Consider the following 25,688-nt stretch of genomic DNA (forward strand, 5'->3'; position numbering starts at 1 on the left):
TGAATTGACACACACACACACACACACACACACACACATGGACGCTGAATCATTCAGCTGCAGAAACAACACTAATCTCAATGATGTGATGGATCCTTCCCTGGGCGTTGGGTTTTTGTTGGACTTGATCTGACCATCAGCGGCCAGTGTGGCCGATGTGCCCGGAGCTCCAGGGTGACCCGGCCATCCAGGAGGAGGGGGGGAGGGGGGGCATTACCTCTGGAACACCAAGAAGGGGGGGGAAACGCCATTTCAGTGGAAAACTGGCTCAGAGATCCATCCCCATGAGACCCGTCCATGGGTGACTCTCTGTAAGGTCATGGGTGCTCTGTTGACATCAGGAGTGTGTGAAAGACACAGACACACACACACACACACATTGACCGTGCCCCCACATGAGCGCCCCCCTCACCCCCCCAAGCCCCTGCGTGCGCGTGCGTGTGCGATCCTGGCAGCGTAACATCTGTGCGTACGCGGTCGTGATTGTTGTGAAGATGGCGGAGGGGGAGACAGAGAAGGAATATGACACACGGAAAGCTATCGAGGAGCTCCGAGAGCGCTTCCACGGTTTGACGGCGGTTCTGAAAGCAAGTTCCCAACCTCCATCGGAAGCCTCGCTGCATTTCTGCCAGGAGTTCTGCCAGGTTAGCCCGTTTTCCTAGCGCTCATCCCGGGCAGCCTGCAGCCCCTCTGGCTTCCTGGCCGAGGATGCGCGTCTACATTTGCTACAACAATGTAGCTAAGGAGCTAGCTGCCCTGCTAGCTGCCTGGCATTTCAAGAGGGGGGAGAAAAAAAAGTCCCTCCGTGCTTTTCGTCCGTTGTTTCAGTGATGTTTACGCGTGGCGTTCGCTTATCTGCGCGATCCTACCACCCGCACGGCGAGGAGTCACCCCGATGTGCGCGCATTGTGCACGTATTACCCGTATTTTCCAGGCCAGGGAGCTAATAGCAAATGAATGCTGCTAGCTGGTATGCAGGGTCCCACTGTCCTGTGCAGTGGTCATGCTGTGCAAAAAATGGACAACTAGGTTAGCGAGATTTCACCGGGCGATTGCGGTCATATGCACCGAAGTCCCCGGCCGTGTGTGCTCGCGAACAGCCCATCCGGCCCAACGAACAACGCATCGTTGTGTTGCTGGGTTTTTTTTTAACGTCGGTGTGGAAACGGCTACTTTTGTGGAGCTGAGTTGATTCCCGGTTAGGATCAATGGTCCCCCCCCCCTTTCCAAGGTGCTGCTAGCCCGGGCCCTTTGCACTAATTAATCCAGCTAACCACATCAGCGGAGATGCTGAGGGACGTTCAGCCCCGGCGCGGCGGTGCGTCTGCAGCCGGCAGGGAGCTCGGTGTACACGGGAGCCGCGGCTGTGGTCACTGCCTCCATTACACATCCGTCCCATTAATCTGCCCCGACTACCTAAATTCCAGGCGAGCTCTCCGGGTACCTGGAGCCCCAGCACGGCAGCCCGTGCACGGCGGCTGCAAAATCAGTGGTTTTCGACGAGCAGTGTGTGGATTTTATGCGTTTAAAGTTGTCGGTTCGTGTGAGTTCGCCACGGATCACCCGCTCCCTCCTGATGGGGAAGGATCCGTCCGTGGAGCAGAAATGGAGGGACTTCACTCTGGAAGGTCGAGATCTTCCAGAGGGAAGGAGGGCAAAACAGGGAGATTGTTGTTTTTTCCTCTGGAAAAAGGACATTTTCGCTCCCCTGCCTCGGATGCTCTTGTGACTTATTTGATTTATGTTGCAGGTATTAAGGTGTTATAGTCGGGTGTGTTTTTTCCCCTCATCTAAATCCTCTTGGGACCCTTATTTGAATTTGTGGTGAGAACAGAACGCAAAAGTTTCACCACTTTGATTGAGCCCAAGTTGCTATGAGGCTCCAGTATTTTGTCCGATTTCAGAAAAATCCTTATTTGAGATGTTATTACTATCTGCAATCTTGTCCCTCTAGGCCAAAGTCTGCGTGATATTCATCACCAGTAAATGGGCACGACCGACTGCGCTGACATGTCTACAACTAAACCCTTCCGTAGTACAAAATACAAAATAGTATAGCCTGTCAAGACTTGCAAAGATTACAATTAAGTAATAGCATGGGAAGTTACTTTAAAATGCTGTCAAAGATGTCCTAAGCTCGAAGATTCAAGATTCAAGAAGCACATTTCGACCTTTACTCCCCCCGTGGTTTTAGTAACTGTCAATGTACGCATTTGTTTGGGAAATGGGAAATGGCATGATTTTAACGTGGATGCCTTTGTTCCCAGGTCCTTGTGGAACATGCCGGTCGCTGGAAAACTGATGAGGATCCCCTGCCTTTGCTGGAGGTCTACACGGTGGCCATCCTCAGCTTTGCAAACGCCGCCTCCTGTCTCTCCTCCGAATGTGAAAATGTGCCACTCCTACTTGAAAAGTTAGCACTGTGAGTTTGACATTACATTGTTGCTATTTCTGGAAATTCAGGTTTTTTTTACTTGTAAAAAAAACTGTCAGCGTAATGGGATTGTTTATGACACTTTACATGTTCAGAGAAGCAATTTTGTTAATTTGGAGGATTGGTGCCATAAGTGTTGAAGTGGCGGATGGTTTGTAAGACTTGGTGTTAATCTAGACAAAATATCAGCTTGCCTGGTCTCCCAAATGTGGTATTTGTTTTTCAAATATATTTCTTCCTCTGTTCACGAGTATGTTTGCAAATGGCATGGAAGATGATGGTAGAAAGGAAGCAGAATCAAAAAAGTAAATTGATGGGGGGAAAAAGTTTCAAGATACTCTCCAATCTGAAAGTATTCACCCGGTGTGCATTTCAAGTGGTTCTGAATTCCTGGAGGCTGTAAATACAGAGTAGATATGCACACTACCTCCTGCAGGTAGCCCGCAGACATGTTTGGCAAGAGCGGCCGCGTAGGTGCAGCATCTGCACCGAATAAAAGCAAGAACCAGTTGCTGCAGAAAGTATTGTATCAATTATCTCTGGATTGTGATTACTGAATCTGCCATTCTTACATATTTTATACTTATTTTTGACTGATATCCTCACACACCAGATAAAATGTTCGGGGATATTCAAAATGGTATGAAAACGTTCTGTGTCGCTGCAGATTGTCTAAATATGGAGGTGTTGCTATGTTTTCCACTGAGCCGCCATTGAACATTTTATACTGATCAAGAGATTGAAACCCTTATAAAGGAGTTTTTATGACCATGTATGTCAGTCTGTCTGCATTACAGCTATATTTTGCAGCAATAAATTTTGCGGCGGTGAAAAATATATAAAAGTTTTATGACATAAACAGATTGTGGGAAAAAAACAGTCTTCCCTCAGTGACATAAAATGCAGCTGAAAAAAAATTCAAGGATCTGAAATCATATTGTGACTGAGGCATTATGATCATATCTCACGTTATTGCATCCCATCTCGACTTGTTAATGATACATTTCCAGATCTTGTAGTTTTTTAATGTTGCTGTTTTTACCACATTGTGTCTTTTTCAATCTTTTACTCCAAAAATGGATCCAGGGCGCAACACTTTGTGAATATAGTCTTGTGTGGTTGCCCTTCATTTGTGATGTGTCCGACCTCGATTTGACTTCCACAAATTGACCGTGTTGAATACGCAGGAGCTGTGCAGAGCTGGTGCTCTTACTGCCCCAGCATGTCCCTGGTGCCTTATGGGAGGAGTTTCAGTCCTCTATGAAGGTCAGTATCCTCACAGCTGTGGACTCTTTGTGGTGTATCTTTGCAGAGATAAGCAAAGATATGACACATAATGCATTCAGTTTGGCTAGAATACAATTTGAAATGCCTCTCTTGACAGGAAATTACTCCAAGTAATTTAATTGTATTCACCTAGTAATAATGGTATAATATGCGTGTCTCTTTGGACAGCAAATATTTTCCATGAAGTTGTAGTATCTCAGTTACTGCATTGTTATTTATCTTCTGTTGCAGTTGGCACACAGCCTTTTGCAAGAAAGTGGGAGCACACAGCTTCGCCTGCTTTCAGTTCTGGCACAGCAGGATGGCGTCTGGTCCAACACCACACTAAGCAGCATCTTGTCAAATACAATTCCTCAAACTGAGCAAAGTTAGTCTCGCTGTCCTTCGATGCATTTATTTTTAGGGGCAGTTGGTTATGGTGTCACAAAATCAAGAATGTTCAGTGATTTAAGAAACTGCGACTTTTCTTGTTTCATTTTTGGGTGACTTTTCCATTTCTTTCCCTGCGATTTAGTTCACGAGTATCTTGAGCTGGAAGGTCCGACACTCCTTAATATGCGGATAAAGCACCTTATCAAAGTGGACAGTATTGATAAAGCAGCGGTCCTTGCGAAGATGTGCTCGGAGTATCCAGGATATGAAGGAAAAGGGAACTTCAAGCAAAACTATTTGCTCTGCATCTGCATGACCAAAAATCAAGAGCAACTAATGGAAGAGGTAAGAGACTGCCGAGTTTATTCTACATTCAAAGACATTCATCTTTGTGCTCGCACAGTATGTCTATCTGATCCACTGTCACGCACTATTTGATCGTATCTCTCACGATCAGCAAACCTACGACGAGATCTCTTTTTCTGATGGTTCAAGATGCTGCAACTAAAATTTCCCAAGGATGCCCAAATTTCAGTTTCAGGTCATACTAATGTTTACCTACATGTTCATAAAAGCTGCACATCATCTACATTCAACGACAAGACAGCTGTAGCCCTAAAAACACATTTTCCTAATCTTTTTGACACTACTGAAGAACATGGTTTTAACAGTATAACAAATAGTTACAACTATGGACGTAGGTTGAATTAGAGCGATCCTTGGAAACGGATGTGAGCAGATCAACAACAGAGCTTCACATTTCCACGAGTTTCTGTGGGTTTCCATTCGGAGCGTCTGGTTCTCACTCTATCAAAGACTTGTTAGAAAGATGATACTCTCCTCCATCCCTCTTACCATGGCACTGGTAGAAAGAACCGGAGCTGGCCCCAGAGCGTGTCCTCTGCTGTGTAGGGGAACTGATTCAGCGAAGAAGGTTTTACTTTGTGTCTGAAATGACAAGTACACACTCTTCTTGCTTCTCCATTTGTAGCCGTACAGTTGTTCCAAAGAGTCATTCAGTACGAGTCAACTTAAAAGGAAGTAAGACATCAGTCCACCGATGCTCCTGAAAGACATGAGCACAAACTCAAGAGCGGTCACTCGGTGATGCAGCAATCATTTTTCAATGCCTGGCATGAAATGCTTGTCGAGCCCGACTGTGACATAGTGGAGCCGCAGTCTTGCTTCGGTGAACAATACACAAAGGATGCACCAATATTGACAGGAAGTCAATATTGGGCAATGTTCACCTCGTCGAGTTCTTTCTATAGACAAGATGGCACTCGCCGGTGGTGCTGGCTGATGGCTAGTTGTTGTTGCAAAGAGAGAGATTTTCAAGTTTAAGTCCTGAGTTTTTATGATGGAGTTTGTGTTCGTTCCAAGGCATTATGATGAAGGTTTGAAACTGACTCTTAGTTTCTTTGGCACATACAGATCATTATTAGCAACAAGAACATTGATGAATAGCACACCCTCGAAAGCAGCAAAAGTAATGGCTATATTTTTGTAAGTTTTATTTCAGCCTGTACAGACCTTTTATGGCTTCAGCAGCCCAGAACAACGACATGTAATGCATTTTAGAGAAATTGGCTACTCAATAATCCTACAAATACAACACACAGCTTCCAGTGGAGAAGTTAAAATTGGAAGCTACTCATTAGCTTCCTTCTAAATTGCTTTCTTTCTCTCTTACCAATAGATATCATCAATAGACTGTAAAGATGCTCTTGAAATGATCTGTAACTTGGAATCAGAGGCCGATGAGAAAGGAGCTCTCTGCTTATGTTCTGCCTTTCTCAAGCGGCAGCTTCTGCAAGGAGATGTTTATTGTGCCTGGTAAGTGTTGACATTTGCTTTTGATGAATCGTTTCAGACAACAGTATTCTTGCCAAAAATGTTCTCAGGGTACAATTTCAAATAAATGAAATCAGTTTTTATTTTAGAAACTGGAGCAATCACTGTAATGAACATCACACGCTGTTACAGGCTCTAAGAGACTTTCTTTTGAGCTGCGTGGCAGCTGCTTAGTGTTGTAAGGATTATCATTCCATAGTTTACTATAGTATGGAAAAAAGGCACTGCTGTAAAGACAGGATGGAATATAAATTACTGTCTCTCCAAGTTTTAGGTCGTGCTTTGCATGTTTATTCTTGTGGGTATGTGGTTATTTGTAAATCTGGATGACAACATTTGAAAATCAAAATCCTATATAAGTATTAATTGTGATCCTTTCTAGGGAACTCACACTGTTTTGGAGTAAGCTACTCATGCGTTTAGAGTCGTCAGCTGATTCATTTCTCAGCCACAGCAAAGAGATGGCGCTTCTCTGCAGAAGTGTCTGTCATATTCTGTTTCTTATCAAAGTCATCCAAAATGAGGTAAAACAAACAAATAAACAAACAGAAATACAACAACTCACGCTTCAGCATCTGCAAATCCATTTATGTCATTTTTATATGTCCTCAGGTTGGAGAAGTGGGGCTTCCAGTATGTGTGGAAATGTGTATTCAAGCTCTAAAAATGACCTCAAGTGACCACAAGGATAGCAAGTCCACTATCTGCAAGACTATTTCCTGCCTCCTGCCAACTGATCTAGAAGTTAAGCGTGCATGCCAGTTGACAGAATTCCTTGTCCAGCCCACCGTTGACTCATATTATGCTGTTGAGTCACTTTACAATGAGCCTGATCAAAAACCCGAGGAAGACGGAAGTCTACCAGTGCCCAATTCTTTACGCTGTGAGTTATTGCTGGCCTTGAAGACACAGTGGCCTTTTGATCCTGAGTTCTGGGACTGGAAAACGTTGAAATGCAACTGCTTGGCACTGATGGGCGAGGAGGCGGGTATCGTCTCATCTATTGACACACTTAATGATACGGACGAACAAGAGGTAGAAAGTACACTTGGCAAAGTCCCAGAATACAGAGACCTGGAGGATTTTCTCTTAACCACTACAAATGAACTCAACGAAATCACGGACGAAAGAGAAAAAAACAGAGAGGCTAAAAAACTCCGGGAGCAGGGATTTGTATCAGCTCGGTTCAGAAATTGGAGAGCCTACATGCAGTACTGTGTTTTGTGCGACAAGGAGTTCCTGGGTCACAGAATTGTTCGCCACGCCCAAAAGCATTTTAAAGATGGAGTGTATCTCTGCCCTATTTGTGCGGACAGTTTTGAAAGTAGGGAGGTTTTAGAGCCACATGTAGCATTACACGTAAAGCAATCTTGCAAAGAGAGACTAGCTGCAATGAAAGCTGCTCGGAAAGTAACCAAGCCACCTCAGTCCCCTAAAAGCCCCACAAAAACTTCAAAGATTGCCACCAAGACAAACCTCAGTCCTGTCAAAATTGAATGTACAATTGGAAACCCATCTGTAAACACACCTCCCGTGAAGATTGAACCAGCTACATCTGACCCACAGCTAAGTCAAGACTGTTTCTGTCCTGTGAAGAACTGTTCCAAGGCCTTTAAGTTTTTCCGCAACCTCATGGCTCATGTTAGATCACACAAAGATGATGAAGAGGCCATGAGGTTTTTAGAAATACAAAAACAGAAAGTGGTTTGCCAGTATTGCAGGCGGCAGTTTGTAAATGTAAGACATCTTAATGACCATTTGCAGATGCACTGTGGCAGCAAACCCTATATCTGTATACAGTTGGACTGCAAGGCCAACTTTAATTCCAATTCTGAACTTCTCATGCACAGAAAAACACATCCAGAGTTTAAGGCTCAGTGCATGTTCCCCAATTGTGGTGAGGTTTTTAGTGAGGCCTACCTTTTATATGACCATGAGGCACAGCATTACCTTACCTATACTTGCCCAACGGATAACTGTGGTAAAATATTCTACTCCCAGTCTCAGTTCCTGTCTCATCAAGAGATTCATGGCACACATTATCCTGTAAACAATTTGCCCATCACAAACCTAAACCCTCCCGTTAATCCAGTTGTAGAACAACCACAGGAGAGCAAACCGTGCACAGAGGGCATGCACTCTGCTGGTGTTTGCACTGGTAACCTTAATACAGATGTGTTTCTGAACGAAGCGTCGAAGGCAAACTTGTCCCCGTGCAGATCACCTGAGGTGGCTAAAGAATTTGGCCCTGTGCGAGTGAAGCATTCAGTTGAAAGCATGCTCAATTCTGCGGGAGATCCTGTAATGAAAGAACCAGAGAAATGTTACACTCCACTGACAAACCCCAGTTCGATACCAACTGATGTGAAAGCAGCACCGGAGGCACCACACACACAACATGATATGGCCAAGCAAGGGGAGACTCCTCCAGTATATCCTATTCCCAGCGCTACCAATCTTGTGGCAAGTCAACAAGGAGAGGGAAACAATAATATGCAAAGTTATGAATTTCAGAAGGTGATACCACAAATTATTTCTCCAACCCAAATCAAGACAGAAATTCCATGTTCACTTCAAGGATATCCCTCCACCACGCCTGCTGTAACAGGCAATGAAGAAAACTTGCATTGTTGCCCGCATAATGATTGTACAAGAGCATACAGTACCAACAAAAGTTTGTCCAGGCATGTGAAGAAGCAGCACCCTGAGATATTCGAAGACTGGAAACTGGCAAAGAAGTACAACAAAGTGGCCAAACTTACAGCGAAAAAGACACCGGGACTAGCTACACCCAATCAATTTCAGAACATGGGAAACAGGCCAACGGAAAAGCCAGGATCACTATGCAACAAACTCGGAATGGAGCAAATTGATTATCAAGTGGGATGTTCAACCTCACCTGCCCAGTGTTACTCTGGCTCTATGGAGCCTGTGCCTATCACTCCAATGGTGAACCCCACAGTGTACCCGTTATGGGGAGGCCCAAATAATGCCGGTGCAGTAATGCAGTCAGACATGTCCCAGCAATGGTCTTCGCCTCCTATGAACAACTGCTATCCGGATGACTTCAACGTGAATGACTACCCCTCCCGCAGCTATCCTCAATGGCAGGCAGACCCTTATCAAACGTCCACATCTGTCCCGGCTGAGAGAGATCATTCGATGGCAGTTGTACACGGTTCTACCGTGGCCCATCCACCCTCAGACTCAAGTCTAATGTCTCAGTATGTGTCTAGCTCTTTGATGCTTGACAACGGAGGCCAGATGCATAACGGGGGGCATCAATATGGACTAATGCCTCCAGAAAACAGTGGAGACAGTTTAAATGAAACCAAAAGAAATGCAAGTATGTCAGGACAGCTGGATAATGAAAGCAACATCTCAACGATTCACAACCTACCCGAAGGAGGCTACCATAATCCATATGCTCAGACTGAGAGCGCGGTCATTCAAAGCCCACCAGTGGATATTCCAATGAAATGTCTTAGCCCAGAGGTCCAGGGTGGATTAAAATCTGGAACTGCAATGATAAAAACGGAAGATGTGACGAATTCTGGTTACGAACAAATGGGGAACTCCGTGGATGGCATGATTAGTCCACACAGTGTTGCTCAGACTGATTTCCATTATGACGGAGACTGTACTGTCGATTGCGAGGCGACGCCCTCGGATGAAAAGGGCGGTGACTCTGACTCGCAAAAAGGAAAACGCAGTAAGTTAAGCAAACGAACAAAATGGCCAGCTATTATTAAAGATGGTAAAGTCATCTGCAGGAGATGTTTCAGAGAGTTCACAAGCACAAAGTCTCTTGGAGGTCACCTGTCCAAACGCTCACAGTGCAGACCATTGGACGAAATTGACCTGACCGCCGATCTGCCGACATCGTTTCTTGACTTTCTCAATGACCCCCATGTTCCGGACACCAACGGAGCAGTATACAGTATGCCAAATGGTGATTTCTCACAAGAGTCCTGTAGCCTGACTACTCTGACTTCACCTATGGTGCTTAAACAAGAACCCCAACATACAAATATAATGGACTATTCAAATTTCTCTGTCGTTCCTGAGAACCAGACAGAGAAGGAAGTGGAGTTGGGTAGTTCTGCCCTCACTGCCACAGCCTACCAAGAGGACCACTTGATGGAAATTTCACATGCCTTTCAACGGTTGGATTTAATCGAGGCAGCACAAGAGAAGATGCGGAGTAATCTCTCCTTAGAGCAGAATCTCAGTCATTCCGATAAAACCTCTGAAATTGAAAAAAATAAGCTCTTGAGCAAAAGTGATGACAAGCCCCCCGAAAAAGTAGCTAAACCTTTTAAATGTGACCAGGATGATTGCGAGTACTCATTCATGACAAAGGAGGCATTATTCAAACATCTAAGTAAAATGCATGATTTCTCTACTGAAATGATAGATGAACTGAAAAGAACTCCATCCAAACTTGCTCCATATCCTTGTCAGATTTGCCCCAAAACATTTACAAGAACAACGGGTTTGAGAATTCACTATGAAAAAGTTCACAGATTGTCGAAGGCAGAAATTCAGAAGCTAAGGATTAGCGCTCGTAATAGGCGAGCATTCAGACTGAAAAAAGATGATGGGTCTATTAGCCGTCCAGCTGCTGACGCCAATGCACGTCCCCCGATACAATCTGCACCTTTGCTACCTGCGATAAAACAAGAACCGTTTGACATTGCCATTGCGCCTCAAGCAGATAATGAATACAAACCGGATGTTCCTCAAGTCACCTCACCAGGAAACACTGTAAAAGAGGACATCCCACCTTCAGTGTCAACTGTGACACGGTTACCTTCGCCTCAGAGCTATCTGAATGACAGGCCAATTGCTGAGGTAGAACTGTCAGTCCCCCCACATTCCCCAGAGGAACTTAATGCAGCTGTTGTGAAAAAGAGTCCAGATGTGAAACAGAAATGTAGTTTGAAGCAGAAACTTAGCCCAGCTGGGAAACCAAAAGAGCAGCATGGAAATTCAGATGCACCGTTAGCTAAGATAAAAGTACCAAAGTCTAGCCCTCCTTCAACTTCTTCTTCCTCATCCTCACCAGAAAAACCAAGCAGCTCAAAAAATACGCCAACAAAGGATGAACTTCAGAGAAAGGAGAATCTTCAGAAGCGACTGGGGCTAAAGATGTTTGAAACAGACAATGCCTACAGTCCATATAGACCATATCGCTGTGTTCATGAAGGATGCACTGCGGCTTTTACCATCCAACACAATCTGATTCTCCATTACAAGGCCATGCATCAGGCTACCCTGCCCGCCAGCAAAATTGAAAGTGACCCCGAGAAGACAACTGTTACAAACGGGCCGGAGAATTTTGAGAGTATAAGCAAGGACAATGAAGTCAGGTGTCAAGTAAAAAACTGTTCTCGGGTGTTCATGGGAATCACACGGTTAGTGCAGCATTACCTCTTACTTCACAAGTTTACCCGTGACAAGGCCACCGCCATGATGGCCAGCATGCCGATTGGTACTTTTGACTGTGACCGACCCGAGTGTGCTCTCCCCTTTAACTCTGTGGAGAAGTACATTGAGCACATCAAGAACTACCACAAGGAAATTGCCATCTCTGAGAGTGGCTCAGTTGATTCCACATTCAGGTGTCAATATGAGGAATGCGACCGCATTTACTCGACAAAATCGAACCTCCTCCGTCACTTGATAAAAAAGCACGATTACGTTTACGATCCGAGGACAAGCGACGGTAGGAGAACTAAATCGGTTGGTCTTTTCCCAGGGGTGAACAATGGGAAAGAAAATGTCGAAAGCAAATTCAAAGTGAAGAAAAAAAACACTAAAAAGAAAGATGGGAAGTCCATTGAACATTGGACCAGCTTTGGAAAACCTACACTAAAATCACATGAAGAAGCTTCAGCCATGTGTACCAAGAAGTTTGCATTGCAGTACCCATGCATGATAGTCGGCTGTGATACAGTGGAACGGGCTGAGAAAAATATATTTAAGCATTACACCACTCATGGCCTCACAGAGCGATACATTGAAGACCAGAGGAGCCAATTCATATTCTGTAAAAAGTACTCACGTGCCAGATACAAAGATGCAGAGAAATCTGAGGTTGCATCCACTGCATCCTCTGAGGAGACAGAGATAGAAGACGGTGAGAAATCCAGTGACCAGAAGGCAGATGACGTGGTAGACAGGATAGGCCAGGAGGACAGCAAACTGTCCAACGAAGATAGTGCAGAGTCTCATGTTTCCATTGGGATAGACGGGGGAGCTAAAAGGGGGCGCCCCAGAAAACCTGCACATCCTACACCAGCCTGTCCAGAGAGGATGCAGACCCTTAGGAATCGTACGACTGTTAACAGTTCAAGAGAGAACTCAAATCCTGGTACCCCGACATCCCAAGAGCAACGGGACGATGGCATCATGCCTGTCTCCTTTAAACCTTTAGGGCTTGAAGACTCTTTCCTTAAATTCTTGGAAACGTCAGAGTCAACCCCCGTTTCCAAACGCAAATTGACTGATAAGTCAAGTGCAGAGCTGCCGTCCAAAAGACGACAAACTCAAAAGCAAACTCAGAAATCTACAATGAAATTCAAAATGAATGATGAATTTCGAGGTTGTGAAAGCTACGTAGACTTCAGAAATCCCCTCAATCTCAAATCAGTGAGCAATGTAAAAATTGTGATGGATAAAACCTTTTCGGATGGTGCTGATCTTTTGCTAAAACAGCTACAAGACATGAAGCCCATAGTCATTATAAAAAAGTGGCTTTACAGTGGATTATAGCCCGTTACTTTATTTACAACTCAATCTCACTCAGGATTTGAGAAGTATGCTGCAGAATGGTTTGTTCATGCATCAGATTTCCAACTGTTAACAGTCATGGTCACAGTTAACGATGAAATGGCCTATTTTGTACTTAAATGAAAAATGTCTTGGATGATTTTAAGTATGTATGTTAGTTATAATAACCAGGTAATCAATAGGGCATAGATTTTAGACTCTTGTTTGTATTTATGCTTAGTACTGAAAATGTTTTTTTTTCTTTTGCTAAATGGATACTTTTAAAGAAAAACTATGGTTTTTATATATCCCTATGGGATTTAAAGTTCTGTTTGTATTTATTTCATCCTTTTTCAACACTAGTAGACCTATCTGTAATATTTACATGTCTTCCACAAAGTGTTCAATAAAATGTTACTGGTTCTTTTTTTTTTATAAAGTATTGTCTACAGATATTTATGTGTCAAGTTTTAATTTTTTCTCTTCGGGTTTTACTTAGCATCGCAGTATGATTGTTGTATGGACTATTCATTTCTGGACTGTTCTGACAAAAATAAGCTGTTGATATTAGACAGTATTTTCTATAATGGATATGATACAATGACACGATGGCACAGTAGTAAGCTACCCTCCCAGAGCAAGAAGGTCCCTGGTTGGATTCTGTGCAGAGTCTCCATGTTCTCCCCGTGTCTTCGTGGGTTCCTCCAGGTTCTCCAGTTCCCTCCCGCAGTCCAAAAACCTGCAGGAGTTTCACAGGAGACTCTTAATTGTGCAGATGTGTAAATGTTTGGATGTCTCCAATGAGAGTGAATGGTCGCATATCTATAGGAAGTGGGAAAAAGAGAGTGAAGGTTGATGCTCCAAGGTTGATGCATCTGCTCCGAGATGCTCCTGGGATCAATCAGGCTAGACACAGTTTCTTGCCAACAACAGCCTAGATAGGCTTCAGCTCCACCATGACTGACTGCAGGATAAGTCAGTATAGATAATGAATGAATCCAAGACTCGATAAAGCCAGCACAGTGCATGGCCAAAATGAAAACGGTAAAATAACCTAATGGACTTGTTTTTTTTCATATATTTCAATATGTCACAGAAGGACAACAAATCATTTAGTAATACAATAATTAAAGAAATATAACACAACAAAAGACCAAGGCCACATATAATTCTTGTCAAAATTTTTGACAAGATTTTGTAATGACCTGAACAGCTTCCGCAGACAAGGCCGCATTTATATAGTTAAGGACGATGAGTGAATAAATTAGTTTTCTAACATTCTGTGATTAAAATATGTTTGAAATCAGGGGAAAATCGTTTGGAGGGGATGCGAGACAAACCGACCAGGTGCGATGGAGCGAAGCAGGACAGGTGAGGGAACCGAGGAAGCACCTCGACGTGGGAACACTAGCGGGGGGAGAGGGAATGGAAACGGGAACATGGGCTCAACCGATACGACCTAGAAAACACCCCTTTCCGGCAACGTCATTCCGGCGGGAAGTGGCGGGTGTTCGTCGGGGGGGAAAACCACGGCGAGGGGAGGAGAAAGTCTTCACTAGAATATCAACATTTTCACGGTGTCCAGACTCCGAGGGGTCGAATCTTCTCGAACCCCCGAAAGCAACGTTCGATTCGGCGCTGCTAGCTTGTTTGCTAACGCCGAGATGTCAACAACATCGGTTTCTAAGGTAACTCGGGATGGCGATAGACGTCAAACTACGCAGCGGAAACAACAGACACTTTTGATCATGTTTCCCTTTTTTGCGTGTACTCACGAATTCTGTCGACACTCCAGGGCTGTTTCGTCTTCAAGCCTACCGCTAAGAAGAAGAAGAGGGAGGAGAAGGCGTCGCTCGGCGTGGGTGAGTTCACTGTCCTAGTGTCGGAAGTTTGTCTTCTTCTTCCTCGGCCCGGCGGGCGGCCTGGGGGCCTCGCCGGACGCCCGGAGCCCAGGATTAACGGCGACGTTTCTCCGCAGAGGATTATTTCATCCTTGGCTGCGAAGGCACCGAGAACCGCGACAAACGGTTCACGCTGTGCAACGATCTGTGGAGCCGGGTGAAGGCAGACACGGAGGTGAGGGTGACAACCTGACATCCGCACGCCGTGGTGCGTTCACTGACACCATCGTTGTTGGCAAAACTGCTGTCACAACAACCTGATAATATGACGTTTATGTGACATATTTGAGACCAACGATGAGGATTATGCTTTTTCTTGTTCTCCCCGCATCCCTTTTTTCCAATCACTTTATTCAATTTAGCCCTCTTCCCTGCACCCCCTTCTACTCGCACAAATTACTTATTGTCTTTCCTTCCATCCGTCGATCTCTCCCCCTTTATGATCACACTGTTTTCTAGCACCTTAAATCGAACAATTTTTAAACCTTTGCACATCTTATTTTCACGACATTATGAGGCCATTAAATGTGTTCCTGGCGCAGTGGTTAGCGCTTCTGCCTTAAAGCAAGAAGGTCCCTGTTTGGATTCCAACCTATCTGTGTGCTGTTTCCACGTTCTGCGTGGGTTCTCCAGTGTCGTCGAAGTGTTGTTGTGCAAGACAACAACAACCCCTAACTGCTCCCCTGGCGCTGATGGACGGCAGCCAAATGTTTATGGTTCATCCATGATGATGGGTCAATTGCAGAGAAATTCTGAGAAATTTCTGGAGATTAATAAAGGGATTAATAAAGGAAACATTATTATTATTATTATTATTATTCAGCAATTTAGATAATAAATGATTTCCCTTGAGATGACACAATGTTTTGTGTAACTCATTTGGAAAAAGAGGGTTTCTCGAGGTAGAAGAAGTCTCTCACGATCCCAGGATAATGAAAGGGATATGAAGATATAGGTCATTGGAGATATTAAAAAAACTTTCTAAGAAACATAATGTGGTGTAGCCCCAGCTGCTCTCTGCCACTGGAGCAGCTTATCAGACGGGACACATGGAGTGATGGCTAGCATATAATATTGTGTGTATATATTTTTTCTTGACTGACAGGCTCTTCAAGATGAGCTCAATCGACAAATCCTGGACAGTCTCCTGGATTTCACCAGGAAGTGCTCTTCCACCCGCCAGCACAGCGACTGGGCTTCTCAAATGAGAGCCAGTGAGGTTCCCACGGCTGCCCTTGTGCTAGGTACTATATGCTGGATTATGCAGCTCAGCTGTTTGTTTTTAAATTAAATTAGACCAGCTATACCAACAAAGTCTAAAAGAAAAGTGATCTACGGTGTGCTTTGTTTTCTTCTCTCCTTATTTGCTGACCTCCACAGGGGTGAATGTACCAGATCATGATTCGACCTTCCAGAGCCTGTCAGATCTGCTCCAACAGTCCGTCACACCACATGTTGTCTCAGTAGAAGCCAAAGAGTGTGGAGGTAATGTGAAATGCCAGGACTATTAACATTTCAGATGATATCATCAATATTTGGTATTATTGATACTAATGATATTTATTAATTGTTTTAGTATATTTTTACTTTTATTCTTTTAGCACTGAAACATTTGATGAAGAGGATACTGGAAAGGTTAATGAATGCTGAAGTAGCCGTTGGTGATGAGGATGGTGAGGAAACGGTTCAGAATGACACTTTGCTCCATAAGAGTGTGCACTGCTCACTGAGCACACTCTGTGACTGGTACATCTCAAAGACCAAGGTAAAGCGTTAATTTAGAGCTGCGCATCAGCATGTTTGCACGAATTGTTTAAATTTAATCTCATCTCCTATTTTGCAGAACTCGAACTCTCTCACACCTGGAAAGAAACGTAGCTCTTCGGAGATGGCCGATGAAATGCTGCAGCCCCCCATTGTCATTGTTTTCAAAGATCTAGAGGCTTTCAACCCGCAAGTTCTTCAAGACTTCATACTCATCTGCAGGTGGGACATTTCCAGTGAGGTCAAATGTGTCCTAGCTGTTATGACCTTAGTGAAGGATCACTTTTAAAACCTTTCTGGCCTTTGTAATCAAATCTCAAGCGCCTATTCCAGAGCCATGTGCTGTCTCACATGCTCTGACTGCACTGAACACGAGCAAGGCATGGATTCTTGAGATAATCTAACAAAAGAAAACCATGTGGAGAATCTCAGTTCTCTCCCCTTGAAATGTGAGAGAATGTGTTTGACAGCGTGTCTGAACTTACCCGTTTCACAGCCGATACATCGACAGGCTTCCGATCATATTCATCTTTGGAATTGCCACGTCACCGAGCACCATCCAGCACATGCTGCCCCACTCAGTGTCGTCCCTGCTCTGCATCGAGCTTTTCCAGTCTCTGTCCTGCACGCAGCACCTGGCCACAGTCATAGACAAGGTGCGGTCACTGACGCCGCCACGCATTTCTGAGATTCAGTTCACCACCTTCATAAAATGTCCACAGGCATGGGGGTGGTGGTTTAACCCTTTCTTGTCAATAATAAGGTCATCTATAACCAGTTTTCTTCTCTAACACCCAACAGGTCAATCAAATGCAGTGTTTTCAATTGTTCTTACATTTGCAGTTGATCCTGACACCCAGCTTCCCCTTTAAGCTCAATGGGAAAGTGATGCAGGTGCTGATGAGCATCTTCCTATTCCACGACTTCTCAGTGAGGAACTTCATCAAGGGCATCCAGGTACCAAACAGCCCTCCTGTTGCTTTATCCTTTGTGCCACCGTGTGTGTGTGTGTTATATGCTTGTGGAGTGACGTATGAGTGACTTGTTTTTACTCTCCTCACTCAGCTGGCCCTCCTGGAGCACTTCCACTCCCAGCCGCTCAGTGTCCTGTGCTGTGGGAAGCAGGAAGCCGTGGCGAACCTGGGGCAGCTCAGCCAAACCGACTTGGAGAGGATCAGGGAGTTGCCATCATTCAAGAGGTATGTTTCAAAGATCGCTGTAAATAAACAAATATTGAATGTGATCAAACTGTGACGTGTTTTTATATTGCCCTGTTCCTGTCCCTGAGTTTCGCTGCTGGTGAACCCATATGCCGGTTTCATCTGGTTGGTTCTGAGACGCCAAATCATTTGAGACGTTAACATGCGGTGGATCTTGATGTTTCTGAAGGTATGCGGAGCAGCAAGAATCTGAAGAGCGGGAGAAGCTGATGAAGAATGATACTTACCTAAAGGTAAACTTGGCTTTCAATCTTTCTGTCTCAGGCAGCACGATATCTGGCTCCACCGTCTGGTATATCACTTTGCACTTCATTTTTAGGATGTGTGTATGAAACTGATCAAGCAGCTCTACAAATACCACACGAACTATTATCCAGTCTTGAGGTGCCTCCACACGCTGACCTCATCGTTACCTCGACACCCCCTCGGAAAACAGGCAAGAAAATGCTACTTTTATCTTTCAATGATCCGTTTCTCGCTCTTGACCTCCATGAAGTGCTGAATTTTCTCTGTGTTCAAGATCAGGGAGCTCCATTTAATTTGTCTGGAGAAGAATGTATGGGAGAATGAGGATTACCAGACAGCCATGAAGCTTCTGAGGTAAGTCCCAATCCTATTATTTGAGAATTCGCACAGATAACTGGGAACATTTGAATTACAGGGCTTGGGTTAATTGTTTTAAGATACTTATAAATCCAACTGGCTTAGATGTGTGATAATTTTTTTTAACATCTCATCCATACAAGTGTTTTAGCAAAAGGAAAAAAAATATTTCAGCATTTAACCACCAGATGGTGACACATCCAACGCAATCTGGTTAAATTTGCACCTCCTGGTGGGCGAAGCAGCTGCAGACACGCGTTTGCTCTCCAGGCCATGTGGAAGGTCTTCTGAACAAACCCAGTTACACGTGCCACCATTTCCATTCCATACTTCTCATATTTCATCACAGGAATGTCAATGCTGTGGAAAACTATTTAGATTGACACGTCTTGTATAGTGCAATATGGAGTATTTGTAGATGTGGGTTGTAGATTGGGCGTTTAAAAGGTGGAATAAGTGACAAGGTTTTAAATGTTGAAAAACCTCTGCACATGAATGCATTTGTACACACACCCATTCATAGAAATCTGCTTAGCATCATAAAAAAAAATCATGCAGCACACCTGAGGATACATATATGCATAAAAAAACATGCTGAATGTTAAGTTTAGCAGTTTGCCCCCCATTTGTTTTCCTGCCGCGCAAGAGTCTGCCACGTCTGTGTGAGTTCTTCTGCCGCTTCCCTTTTGGCACTATTTGCTCTGGCTTATTGATGTTTCTAAAACGAGCATCGTATAAAATAAGGGCAGCCATCGATTGAGTTTAAGGACATGTGGCGGTTTCTGTCCCAAAGCTGGAGGCTGCTGGAGTTTCAGCGCTGCTAAATTTAGATAAAGCATAAGCAAAAAAAAAAACAAAAAAAAAATGTACAAGTCCCATAGCGGGATTCATCGGTCATGTAAGCCAGTCACTGGGGTGCTGTGTATTTTTATGTGTTTGTGCATTAGTGTGTCAGGCAGGTCACACATTGTACCATTTAGTACATCAATATCTCCACAGCTGCTTTTACAAATGAATTCCATTTGTACTCCCCATAATGGCAACACACATAAATACCAGTTAAAATGTCATTATGGAGAGAAAGGCACAGAAAACAGCTGTTGTCAGTGTCACTGCTTTGGTTTGTATTCACGGTGCCAACGGATCATAAATGTCTATTTTCAGTCAGATTACTACGTTGACCTTTTCCGCAATGCAGCCCTGTTAAGCTTCTATTCCGCATCATGTCTGCAACTAAAGAACGGTTGTGGGTGTCAGGGAAGTCATTGTCACTCCTAAATATGAAAACTGTGTTTGGCTCTTCTGCCGAGGGAGTATCAACAATTGATTTTTGTTACATTAATCAGGATTCCTGACTGACTTTGTGAATCTCCGCTGGTTCCAGGATGTTGGCCAAAGATGAGTTGACTGCATCGCTCCGAAGGTGCGCAGATATCCTGTGCACCTTCCAGTCAAAGAAGATGAAGAGCGCTCTTGTCCAGCTGGAAGGCATGCTCACAGAATTTCAACAGTTGGATGGTAAGCAGTGAAAGGCATCTATGTGTTAATTGTGTATTGTATATGTCAATCCCAGATTGAGTCACCTTTGTGAGTGATAACAAGTTCTGGCATCTGTTTTGCTTGAAATGTCTCTTTCCTCAGATTGCTGGTGAGTTGCATAAGTTATGCAAATGTTATGCTTCACATATCCGGCAAAGTCTGCTACTTTTTTTGTTCCTCACAGCAGCTGTCGCTGAAACCGCCATCAAAGCAGAGGAGCATCTCACCTCCCCAGTGAAAGATATTCAGAAAAAAACTGATCTGGCCCAGCTGCAGAAGGTGTCTTACCAGTTTGTCCAAATGTGCCTCCTGCATTTCTGCTGGAGTGAATCCTCCTGGCTGATATGTCCACCTTCATGGGGTTTTTCTCCTGATTCCAGGCTCTGCTACAAATGAATGAGACCCGGAGATCCAAGAGGCTGAGTCCCTTTGAGATGCTGCGCAACAAAGCTCTAGAGTTTATGGACGACTTAGTGAGGTGAGGCAGAGCACCTTTGGGTTGATAGTGTTATAAAAGATAAAACATGCATGTGTTTTTATTACACTTACCCCCCCCCCCCCCCCCAGGAGCCACCTCTCGCCTCCAGAGTCTCAGACACTGAATGAAATCTGCTACTATAGTTCATCTGCCTCCATCAGGCGCCACCTCAACGCTACACCTCGCACATCCATCCAAGCTGCACTCGGCAGCCCCCACTTTTATCTGCAGGTACGTCTGCCTCCAATAGCCGAGTTCCTCCGAGACAGCAGCACAAGCTAATGCTTTTTTGACTGACTGTTCTTCAATACGGAGAACGAAAACCTTCGCAGTCCAGCAAAACAAGTGCATTCAACTATAATCATTGAAACAATTTATAATCTGCAACTGCAAAAAACAATAAAAAAAATAAATTAAATTATTCGCTTTTTTTTTTAAATGGAAGACTTTTATTTGAGCTGAGTCTGAAAGAAAAGCCTCAGGTGACTTTGACAGTGAATTAAGTGTAGATATTAAATTCAGGTGTCACGGATAGAAGGACAAACAGGACAAGACATGACGAGAAGCGGGAAGAGCTCCATCATTGTCTTGTCGAGGTTATATAATCTCCTAAAACTAATTTACAAAGGCTTAAACCACACACGCGCGGCTGAAATGACTCTGGTTTCAAACCTATGAATTAATGAGCACATTTGGCCTTTTTCTGGAATTACACGCCCGAGCAAAAACAATGTGCAGCTTGTTAGAATACATGAAAACCCCTCGGCTTATTAGACTATTTCATTATCTGTAAAAGAATTCATGTCCTTCAGCTTTCCATGAAAAGCAGAGATTAGAAATGATCCTCCTGTGAGGTTCCTGCTCCAAACCTCAGAGGAGCATCAGGTTCGGTACTTTCACACTGTTTACGCAGTTTCTTCCTGGCAAAATGTTAAATGAAATGTTGAGATTTGTCAACGAGTGTGTGTTGATGGTTCACTGGCTTCTGGTGTTATAAATATCTATTTTCATACAGAATGTTTAAAATGTTAATGTTTTGTGTTTAACAGTAATAGAGATTAAAAAGGCTCACCATGCCTCTTGCTTTCAGAACGAAACCCTGAAACATGAAGATGGGACAGTCTCTTGTGTCGCTCCTGACATTTGCATTGTTTACAAGCTGCACCTGGAATGTGGCCGCCTGATCAACCTCTACGACTGGCTGGAAGTGAGATCACACCAAAGTTAATTTCAGACTGGGTTGGGTTTGGTCCACATCGAGTGAAAGTTTTCTGGCAAGGGTGTAAAAGTAACAGTTGAGTAGAAGTGTACTGTAAGGGCTGCGGCATGTCAAGGGTTAAATCCCCAAGCGAACATGATCAGAACTAAACTTCAGATAGGCAGAGGTTCTTTGAGCCATTTTGAGGACAGTCAGTTTTACTAAGTATTGTTTATGATCTGAAGATTAGAGCATCGGCCCAGACTGATCACCTGCTTTTTGTTTGTCTCCAGGCCTACGCTGTGGTGGTATCGGCTGCTGAGGGGAAAGAACCCGGTTCAGAGGATTTGAACAAGGTGGATGAGGTCAAACAGTATCCTTCAAGAAGTTCCTTTATTTTTTCCGATGTCGGTGAACTTGATAACTGAATTTCAGTTTAGAACAAATTTTCAAAAACTGCCCATAACTATGAAAAATAAGTGAGTTTAGTCAACGATTCTACATAACAGTAGAACAGGAATTTTGGAACAGTGGAATTTTAGTGAATTTTGGAAACATTGTTCCTCAACCCGGTTTCCCAGCGCTCGTTTTATCCAAGCAGTGTCAGAGCTTGAATTTCTGGGCTTCATCAAGTCTACCAAGCAGAAGACGGACCATGTGGCTCGACTCACCTGGGGAAGTTGCTGACCCAGAACACTCAACCTTAATCAAAATTGTATGTTTACATCTTCTGTTAAAGTTTGTGTTGGGCCTCCTAATAAAGATAACAAGTGGCCGAGAAACAGTTCCAATTTATTTCTGCCTACACATCGAAGCAAACCAAACAACTTTGTTTTTCAGCAGTGGAGCAAAATGTATTGGAGAATTTTTAGAGGCCCATTGCTGCCTGTGCTGAAGATGCTCCCTTAATACTTGTCCAAAAGCAAAGTTGTACCAAATTGAGAATTTGTCAATTCCGCTTATTTGGACGTCCCACCTGATTAGTCAGACTTCAGATTTGATTTTTTTCATTGTAAAGCCGGGGCAGATTAGAAGATGTCATGGTCAAAAAAAGCAGGTGACCAAAAGGAAAATGCCAGGAAGAGAAAACATCCTGCTTTTATCCTCAGAGGTCCATAAGGGCAGTTATGACACAATTTTGTGTATAAAACATGCTTTTGGACTGAAAAGTTTGGCCTTTCTTTCCTAATAGAAAACAGTTTGTGAAGAAACTTGAATTATCTTTTGTTTACTTACAGTTGTTGTCTGCTGAGGCAAAAGCCATTTCTTATCTCATTGCTCCATAAATCTTTCTCAGCACTTCTTCACAGACGTTGTATAGGTGAGCTCTATTTGTCATAGCTCTCGTCTCTGAAATTGTCCTGGAAAATCCTCTCTACAAGAAGAGAGGAGACCCTGCACATTACAGCCATTGTCCTCTTTAAAAGATTTATTTGTTCCCAATAGGTACATTGGATTCAAAAGAAATACCAGTAAAACAAAAATAAATAACACTGGTAGGGAAGAGCGAAGATCAAATTAGCTCACTTTATGCTTAAAAAAAAGCAATGAACAGAGGACAAACTGCAAACAAATTCTCTGTTCAACTATATCTTCCATTTCAGATTGACCAGCAAACCTTCTGTAAAATTCTACGCCGCTTTACCATATTTACATGTAACAAGAGAGTGACAAAGCCTGGAATGCTGGGAATCATTACAAAAGTGTGATAACTGTAGTTGCATGTACAGCAGGAACATAGGCCACTGGTAGAGAAGGGGTCCATTAATTTACATAAGGAAGCACCTAGTTGCTTACAACTGAGTGATAACAACTGACAACAGCTTTATATAAATCTTTGCCCGAGAGACAGAAATATGGCACAGTAAGAAAAGTTTCATTTTAAGTAGCTAAACTGAATCTCCAACAATGAACTTTTTTTTTTTTTTAACTCCTTCCTTGAAATTTCACATGACAGCTTGCAGCAAGTGAAGGCCGTCTTGCATGCTCAGGAAACATCTGGAGAAAAGGGGGATTAAATAAATTCAGAAAACAGACTTGTAACTTTACACTTCAAAGGTGGAGCTCCAAACAAGAGCCAGGACTTTCCCTGCAAACATGGTGCCAGGGAGACAAGAATGTGGAAATCGAGTGAAGATAAAGGGAAGGAACTCACAGCTTGCAGGTTGTTCCCCAAATCGTCGCATTAACTGGTCATGTGTGAACTTCACAAAGGTGTCGTATTGTTCTGCAATGGTAAGCGAGCGATGACACTTCATGACAGATTTCTGGGACTGAACAAATCATTCACTTACGGATAGGAATAAAAATCAATTTGACAAATCCTGGAAAACACATCAAACAAAAGTAACAAGACCACGAGACAAATACATGAATACGAGGAGATGTCAAAGCCTTGTGTAATGCTTCATTAGATTTGATTGAGGCATTAAAGTGCTCTCAGCATTGATATTAACTAAAATTGAGTGTGAGAAATTAATTTTAAAGAGCAAGTAAAACGGAATCCCTCTCTATTGACTTTGGATTTTCAATGTAACAATTACTTACAGCTTTCATGAAACCATGGCAAAACAAACATGATTAACTGAATTAATATCGAAGAAGCCTCCGTTTACATGTCTCCTGTTTAGCTTTACAGCTCTCCTTCTGTAAACTGAACTCACCTGCCAACTTTGAAGTCATGGTCTCTTCATACTCCTCCCGGACCTTGTCTTCCCTTTCTTTCAGCAGGCGTTCGCAGATCATTCCAACTTGTCTAAGGGTGAATAATGGCTGTTCTTTCCTAGATGGTGAAACACCTCCAGGCGATGCCCCTGTGGAATTCAAAATGACATTTCAAAGAAACAAATGTTGCTGACATGCGTGGAGCTGCTGATAGCCTGATGTTCTGATGCTTCACGAACCTAGCATGGTGGAAACATTCATAGTAGATGACTGGGATGGAGACTCTGGAGAATAGCAGCACTCTGACTGTTGGTAGCCTCCATCTAGATGCTTCCTCTTTTGTATGCGTTTGTACTCCTGCTTGATGCTGTTGAGGATTTGTTCTAGTGACAAAGAAAGGTGAATCTAGTCATCATCCACGAACAGATCTCACGCTAAGACAGTATTTAAAACATAGTAAGCTGCGGGGGTTGATCTGGTGTGACTCAACATGTTGCTAATGCCACCCGCGTCCCTGGCTAGACACCCAGCTGACTGACCGGCGACAATACCTGCACTAAGTCTTGACGAAGATTCCCCAAATGGCGAAGGCTCCATATTCAGGTACTTCCTAGGGGATGACGAGGACGACGGGGACACGGGGATGCATCTTCGTCGTTTGGGGGAAGTGGGACTCATGAGGGGATCGAAATCCATGGTCCTCTTCAGGGTGGCCCCACACGCCATGACTTTACTTGGGTTAAACAAGAAGGGATGATAAACGCTGAAACAACGCTGTAGTGTGGCGGTAATAGATATGACGGGATGATGACTGCACACTTCAACACATCCTGCGATAGTCAGTGTGAATTGATCCGCCAAAGCGAGTTTCCTTCGCTGATAAGTACACGCTAATCATGCTGCGCAGATGAGGCTTTAAAGATTTGCTAGCAAGCTAACGTTAGCTCTCTTGGCTAGTCAATAATAAAAAAGAAAACAAAGCTACCGTTAGCTGTGGCTACCACATTGACAGGACACTGCGATTAACTGTCGAGTAAGATAGAGTTGTCTTACCTTTGGGAGAAAACCTGGGGCTCTGCAGCTGGAAGTAACAACTCGGGTTGCTCTAAAAGTTGCTTCCCAAAAGTTGTGGTGACGCTCAGTCAGCTACGGGCTAACTACCGTTAGACAGGGGGAGCTAGCTATCGCTACTTAGCTACTTGTTTTCGATACGGAGCTTTCAGCATCTCCTGCTCATGACGTCACTGGAGACGTCATCCCCAGTGCATGATGGGACATTGAGTTCGGCTAAGGAGGCGGGTGAGGGGCGTCCGTACCCGAAACACGATCGTTTGAAATTTGTATTTTGAGATACTTTCGGTTACCATATTGTAAATGGTCATTTCGAATCATGTCACACAACGATATCAATTTGTTGAACGAATCTGTGCGATAAAAGCAGTATTGCTTTGTCTCCACACGGGAGCAGTATTACACCGTGTGCACAATCTCTTCAATGCGTTCTGGCTTATTGCATTCATCTATACAGCGCTATTGTCCTGCTTTGTCACATTTATTTGCTTTATTCAAAAGAAAAGACCATCAACTTATTTGATAAGTT

The 25,688-nt window shown here is 43.7% G+C and overlaps 3 protein-coding genes across 5 annotated transcripts; 2 read left to right on the top strand and 1 right to left on the bottom strand.

The window, feature by feature from the left end:
- The first annotated feature begins 494 nt into the window (after positions 1-494).
- On the top strand, positions 495-13,085 carry znf292a (zinc finger protein 292a). The gene is made up of 8 exons (XM_086153962.1): positions 495-644; positions 2,268-2,422; positions 3,622-3,700; positions 3,953-4,088; positions 4,236-4,438; positions 5,793-5,929; positions 6,330-6,471; positions 6,560-13,085. Exons 1-8 carry the CDS (start codon positions 495-497, stop codon positions 12,722-12,724), a joined length of 7,167 nt encoding a protein of 2,388 aa, XP_086010088.1. The 3' UTR covers positions 12,725-13,085.
- Positions 13,086-14,135: 1,050 nt separating this feature from the next.
- orc3 (origin recognition complex, subunit 3) lies at positions 14,136-23,655 on the top strand. Of its 3 annotated transcripts, XM_086153982.1 has the most exons (21): positions 14,139-14,409; positions 14,517-14,583; positions 14,700-14,797; positions 15,728-15,866; positions 16,003-16,107; positions 16,224-16,387; positions 16,466-16,608; positions 16,883-17,042; positions 17,230-17,343; positions 17,452-17,585; positions 17,776-17,839; positions 17,926-18,042; positions 18,127-18,206; positions 19,594-19,727; positions 19,933-20,027; positions 20,129-20,226; positions 20,316-20,457; positions 21,317-21,433; positions 21,718-21,797; positions 22,006-22,139; positions 23,483-23,655. In XM_086153982.1, exons 1-20 carry the CDS (start codon positions 14,386-14,388, stop codon positions 22,109-22,111), a joined length of 2,181 nt encoding a protein of 726 aa, XP_086010108.1. In that variant the 5' UTR covers positions 14,139-14,385; the 3' UTR covers positions 22,112-22,139; positions 23,483-23,655. The 3 variants fall into 3 exon arrangements, with proteins under 3 accessions (XP_086010099.1, XP_086010108.1, XP_086010117.1); XM_086153973.1 differs by lacking the exon at positions 23,483-23,655 and having other exon boundaries at positions 14,136-14,409; positions 22,006-22,206; XM_086153991.1 differs by lacking the exon at positions 23,483-23,655 and having other exon boundaries at positions 19,936-20,027; positions 22,006-22,206.
- Positions 22,990-25,323, bottom strand: LOC147237776 (akirin-2-like). Its single transcript, XM_086154003.1, has 6 exons — positions 25,142-25,323; positions 24,640-24,821; positions 24,328-24,471; positions 24,088-24,237; positions 23,580-23,651; positions 22,990-23,422 (listed from the first exon to the last, which is right to left on the bottom strand). Exons 2-6 carry the CDS (start codon positions 24,812-24,814, stop codon positions 23,412-23,414), a joined length of 552 nt encoding a protein of 183 aa, XP_086010129.1. The 5' UTR covers positions 24,815-24,821; positions 25,142-25,323; the 3' UTR covers positions 22,990-23,411.
- Positions 25,324-25,688: the final 365 nt, after the last annotated feature.

Source organism: Fistularia commersonii, chromosome 1 (genome assembly GCF_037954325.1).
Source record: "Fistularia commersonii isolate RoL2024-O1a breed Wild chromosome 1, RoL_Fcom_v1.0, whole genome shotgun sequence".
Taxonomy (NCBI): Eukaryota; Metazoa; Chordata; class Actinopteri; order Syngnathiformes; family Fistulariidae; genus Fistularia; species Fistularia commersonii.

Excerpts from the sequence above, each read along its gene's own strand:
- orc3 (XM_086153973.1), top strand. The coding sequence starts at position 14,386 with ATGTCAACAACATCGGTTTCTAAG. Across the intron at positions 20,458-21,316 it reads GCCCCCACTTTTATCTGCAG|AACGAAACCCTGAAACATGA; the intron begins GTACGTCTGCCT and ends TCTTGCTTTCAG. Across the intron at positions 21,798-22,005 it reads AAGGTGGATGAGGTCAAACA|CGCTCGTTTTATCCAAGCAG; the intron begins GTATCCTTCAAG and ends CCGGTTTCCCAG.
- znf292a (XM_086153962.1), top strand. The coding sequence starts at position 495 with ATGGCGGAGGGGGAGACAGAGAAGGAATATGACACACGGAAAGCTATC. Across the intron at positions 3,701-3,952 it reads AGTTTCAGTCCTCTATGAAG|TTGGCACACAGCCTTTTGCA; the intron begins GTCAGTATCCTC and ends CTTCTGTTGCAG. Across the intron at positions 6,472-6,559 it reads TCAAAGTCATCCAAAATGAG|GTTGGAGAAGTGGGGCTTCC; the intron begins GTAAAACAAACA and ends ATATGTCCTCAG.
- LOC147237776 (XM_086154003.1), bottom strand. The coding sequence starts at position 24,814 with ATGGCGTGTGGGGCCACCCTGAAGAGGACCATGGATTTCGATCCCCTC. Across the intron at positions 24,238-24,327 it reads GAATGTTTCCACCATGCTAG|GGGCATCGCCTGGAGGTGTT; the intron begins GTTCGTGAAGCA and ends TGAATTCCACAG. Across the intron at positions 23,652-24,087 it reads CATGACTTCAAAGTTGGCAG|AACAATACGACACCTTTGTG; the intron begins GTGAGTTCAGTT and ends TTACCATTGCAG.